The sequence below is a fragment of the Monopterus albus genome, unplaced genomic scaffold (assembly GCF_001952655.1).
Source record: "Monopterus albus unplaced genomic scaffold, M_albus_1.0 scaffold2.1, whole genome shotgun sequence".
In the NCBI taxonomy this organism is placed as follows: domain Eukaryota; kingdom Metazoa; phylum Chordata; class Actinopteri; order Synbranchiformes; family Synbranchidae; genus Monopterus; species Monopterus albus.
The window spans coordinates 2330537-2335965 of NW_018127882.1; the positions used below are offsets into that span (position 1 = coordinate 2330537).

The 5429-nt window shown below is 44.0% G+C and overlaps 1 protein-coding gene across 1 annotated transcript in view; it reads left to right on the forward strand.

Moving 5' to 3' along the window:
• Window positions 1-5429, forward strand: part of LOC109955543 (teneurin-2-like) — a 245147-nt gene that overhangs the window by 212268 nt on the left and 27450 nt on the right. The window contains 5 exon segments of the mRNA XM_020591803.1: window positions 1154-1359; window positions 2014-2209; window positions 3818-3919; window positions 4382-4480; window positions 4519-4614. Coding sequence (XP_020447459.1) covers window positions 1154-1359; window positions 2014-2209; window positions 3818-3919; window positions 4382-4480; window positions 4519-4614 — 699 coding nt within the window.

A 5429-nucleotide genomic window follows, 5' to 3' on the forward strand; every position in this document is an offset into this window, starting at 1 on the left:
CAGCTGAAGCCCTCCGACGGCCCTGTGTTAAACAACGGACTGGGAGCTGGCTTGCCTGTCAACAGTGATGTGGCCACGTTGCCCTCTGGAGGCAGAGGTATGAATTACAGCACACACCCACAGTAAGAGCTACACTCTGACATAAAATCTTACTTCTGAACTATATATTTTATTATCTACAAATCCCATGAAAAAGACCAAAACCAACAATGAATTGAATCCACTTATGGTGCCACAGATCACCATTGTTATTAAAAACACATTAATGAGCCACACTATGGATGACATGTTCCTTCATTACGATGAGCAGGGGCACTGTAGTTTATTATGAGCCAACTACACAGATTGTACTGCATACCACCCTGGTGCTATACACACTCACTAGTATGCCTAATAATGTGTGACTGGAAATAGTCCCCAAGAAAAACACTTTTCTCCCAAACTAAGCAATATATTTTTGAAGTCAGAAAGCAGGATAACATATTAAAACAGCCCAAAAGATTTTTTTGCACACAAACAGGCTCACACCAACTAAAATATTTTCATAATTCATGATGCACTGTTAGCTGTGCTACCGGTATGTGATGTTTAACCACTGTGCTGAGTTGTGTTGACACTCGCTCAATCTTTATCTGTAACACACACACACACCAAGTAGCTACTACAGGTATGTGTGGGCTGCTGCTCTGTGTTTGTATTCTGTATTAATGAGAGGACTGTTGTGTTGTGTTCCCCAGTCTCCTTGGCCAGATGCTGCTGTTGTTCCTCTCATTGTTACTTTTATGTTTTCAATAGTCTGCACACACACACACACACACGCACACACCCAGGCACACTTTTTCATTCGGGGCCCCAACACTCTACTGTTAGAAGACTGACCTGATTGCAGAATATTGTGTTTCTGTGTGCAGACAACAAAGTCCACAGTCTTGCAGGCTCTGACACAAAGTTGTCATTTCACATCTTACTGTCGCATGAAACATTTTAACATAAATCGTGGGCGCACTGTTTGTAGATTTAATGGTGCTCGTTCTCTGCTATTCAATGGCCATGAAATTTTTTTTTTTAGCAGAATATTTCCAGTAATGATTTACTGTCTCACAATAAATGCCTATAATCACAGATTATGCAGTTTCTTTCCCCCTGGTTCCAGGTCCATGGGCAGGTCGGAACAGCAGTATAGACACAGGCAACATCGAGGTTGGGAGGCGGGTGACCCAAGAAGTCCCTCCAGGAGTGTTTTGGAGGTCCCTGCTCCACCTCAACCAGCCCCAGTTCCTCAAGTTCAACATCTCCCTCAGCAAGGACGCCCTGTTTGGAGTGTACATTCGTAAGGGCCTGCCTCCTTCACACGCACAGGTAAAGTCTGACACAAAGAACAAGCAAGTCTAGACTGTACACCTTCGGGGGAATGGACTAATTACAGAATTATCGTTTTATTAATTAAAAGCCCTCTTTATCTTTTTATTGATCAACTAAAATTCAGAATACATTAAAAGTAGGCTATTGCTTGTGTCATGGGACGTTGTAGGGTTCAATTGTGATTGATTTTAATGGTTGCTTGAAAAAACTAATTTAGGTTTAGATTTGCACTTAATTAAATTTCACTTTAATTTTTTATTGCCTTTTATTAATTAGAAGCTACTCTATTAACAGCAGATTTGATTTGTAGAATTGTATCAACATACGAGTTTCACTGCCTGACCTGACTTACACTGGTAAAGAACATGAGGATGTGAACTCTCCGTGACAGTAAAAACTTTTTCTACAGTGTTTCCAGAATCCCATAGAAAATGACAGACCTCGAGGATGTATCTGTTGCCTTCTTCCTCTTGCCTCCCTGGCAATTTCTAAACACGCCTACTTCACTGTCTTTTAATCTTCCTGCATGTACAAGTTTGGGTCATTTTTCAGTCTAATAAAAGGTCACCACCGCACTTCACAGTTGAATCAAAGATTTCATACTCATTCTCACTTCCATTCAAGGTTTTTTTCTCTTTGGCTCTCCTGCAGTATGACTATATGGAGCGCCTGGATGGGAAGGAGAAGTGGAGCGTGGTGGAATCTCCACGGGAGAGGAGGAGCATCCAAACTGTGGTCCTCAATGAGGCAGTGTTTGTCCAGTACCTGGATGCTGGCGCCTGGCACCTGGCCTTCTACAACGACGGTCGGGAGAGAGAGACAGTTTCCTTCAGCACAAATGTTATGGGTGAGTTTGAATTTGTAGGTGTGGGCAGAGGAAAGGAAAGGCAAGATGCAAGGCAAGATTAGATTAAACACTAACATTTAGACAATGGGCAGAATAGGGAGACCAAACTATTCACTACCAGTGACTTGTACTTAAAGAAGTACTTCGCTGATTTAATATTGCATTTTATAATGCTGTTGAACACACAGTGGAAAGTTTATGATCAGAACTGATGTGGCAGAACCTGGGTTTTCATCTTTTCTATTCCATTCTTTCATTTTCATTGTCAAAACCTGGTGCCTACATTACCCACAGTGCAACAAAAGGCTTATCACACACTGGCGGTAGTTGGAGCTTCCCTCTATGAGGAACAATGTAGCAGTTAAGTCAAAGATTCTTCCCCTAACTTTTCCAAGACTTCACACATTCACAGGGTGTAAAACACTCACTAGCAGCATGTGCACAGTGTTTTCACAAGCAAAGCAATGGTAGCATCATAGCAACAGTAGGCAGCTTAGTGAGTTTTTGTTTGCCAAAGTATAGTAGGGCAAGTGGATAGTGTACAAAACAGTGACTGTACCAGATCTGAAGCTACAACCTTACTGTGAAAACTGGATGGTTTTAGGACCTCAAGCTGCTTCCCACAAACTTTCAGTTGTGTTGCAGACACAGGTGTGAGAACAAGGGGGGTGGATAGAAAAAGTCAAGCAGGTTGAAAGAATCCTTCACTGTCAATATCTGGCAGGAGAGTTTTCAGCAGTAGGAGCAGTGAAAAGAAGGAGGCAGAGGCATTGAGGGCAGAATTAGAGTGAATAGTGGGAGGGGGCAGCTGGAGGAAATACATAATGGTGGGGGCAAAGCCGGAATGGAATGAAGTGGAGTGAAGGACGCGAGGAGGAGGATCTGAAGAGGGTAGGCTGGCATTTGGGTAAGAGGGAGACAAGGGGCTGAGATGTGGGGGTAAATGGCTGAGGATGGAGAAGGAGGAAATACGTGTTAGTGGGAAATCTGTGGATAGGGTTTGCATAAGAAGAGCGGAAGCTGGAAAAAGCATGAGGAAAAGAGGAAGGGAGGGAAAAGTCCAAAATGCCTCCTTATTATTAGCATCGACCCTGTGTCTACCCACGAAACTGTTCTCCTTTTGTAAACAGGTTAAGATGCATTAAAAGTTTGATAGAGCGCTGAAGTCATACAAGCAGAAACACAAAGAGTCCAGCTAAAATCTGTCAAACAGCCACACCTGGTTGCAGTGTTAATGACCTTGGTGGAGCCACACTGAGGAGCAAACAACCAAAACAAAAGTGCTGGAAGAGTTTGTGGAAGTTGGGGCATATGTTTATTTTTCGATACTGCGTGCAGAGAAATTGTGGATGGGTAATGGATAGCATCTCGAGGAACGGCTAATTCAAACCGCATTCTCCCCACACTATGAAAAATGCACTGAAGAAGAATCTTGGTGGAGGGTATTTGCTTTTGATGTCTGTGTGACTCACAGCCCCTTGACTTGATTGAAGTATCTTAAAGAATGAATGGGGTCAGTGATTTAATCACATGCTTTGATGCTCGCCATCAAACTCTCTCACCCCTCCTCTGTTTCTCTGTCTCTGTCTCACTTTGTCTTCTTCACAGATTCGGTGCAAGAGTGCCCGCGCAATTGCCATGGTAACGGAGAGTGTAATTCTGGTGTGTGCCACTGCTTCCCAGGATTCCACGGCATGGATTGCTCCAAAGGTATTAGCTGCTTACAAAAAGGTTTTTTCCAAAATTCTGTCTTTTCTGCCGTCTAATTAGATGAGCAGGCACATTTCAGTTCTATGCAGAAAGTAAAGAGGATTAAGAGCAGTAAGAATGCAAATGGCTCTAGGTGGAGCCGGCAAGATGACTGATGATGAATGGCAACTCCCCTAGCTAACACCTCCCTGGTTCACCTGGGATGGACAGATTTGATGAATAGTTTAGTTACCTCTGTCTGTAATTACTCTTAGTGTCATCGCCACTCTTCAGCACCTTAACAACTCTATTCACCCTCCTGCACAGTGGAGTGTTGGTGGGGTTAGGCGGGTGTGTGTGGGTGGGCAGCATGGCTTTTCCCTGTTATGAAAATCTCTAAAAAGTCTACTAATTGTTTAGTTTGTGTGTGTGCACGCACAGAGTTTGATCTCTCCCCCTTCCTCCCTTTCTCCGTTCTTTCAGCGGCGTGCCCGGTGTTATGCAGTGGTAACGGCCAATACGACAAGGGCTCCTGTGTGTGTTACAGCGGCTGGAAGGGACCCGAGTGTGATGTTCCCGCCACACAATGCATCGACCCTCTCCCAAACGGCCATGGCACCCACAGTGCATCGACCCTCTCTGCAGCGGCCATGGCACCTGCACCGATGGCAACTGTGTGTGCTCCATTGGCTACAAAGGGCAGAACTGTGCAGAGGGTGAGACAAGTTAATGGTGTGATGATCCTCAAGGATGTATGATGGTTTAATGTGCATCAGCTGTTTTAATCTTCCTGTATGTTGTGGGTTTCAGTGTGTCAGAGTGACTGTTTTCAAAGAGATTTGAATTTTTTCAGCACACTGGCACATTTCACACATACTGCCTTCTAACTCCAGTTAAGACAGCTCATTATTGCATAATCTTACTCTGACTGAGTGTCCATTCCCCCCATTTTTACAGATGAAGTATGATGCTGCAGCCAAACACATTAGAGATTATATTAACGGCTGAAATCACTTCTATTGATCCTTGTTAAGAAGGATCAGCCCACCTCATTCAGCCCGCCTCATCCTCATAAGAAAGATAGAAAGCCAGAGAGAAGAAAGAGGGATAAGAGATGGAGGGGGGAGTCAGAGCAGTGGTGAGAGGTGAATATGTATGAAGAAAGTGAATTAGAAAAGGGAGTGCCAGGGGTGAAGATGAAGAGTGAGAGATAAAGACTTAAGGAAGAAAGGACCAGAGTGATAGAAAGAAGAAGTGAAGACACAGGGCTGGAGAACAAGGTCAGCATTTTCTCTCCTGCTCTTCTTTTTTCTCTCCATCTCCTTCTCATCCAATTTTTTTTCTCTTCTCCTCTGGTCTCAAATCTGATATTCATCACAGCAGAGTCCCTCAAACAATTTACCTGGAGTGCCTGCGACATGAAAATCGATAACTTTGATCCAGCGTTTCTGCCACGCAAACAGAAATGGAGGGCCGAGGTTACGTGTTAGCGTGTGCCTTTATGAGTGTGTGTGTGGGTAAAGGGGTGCAG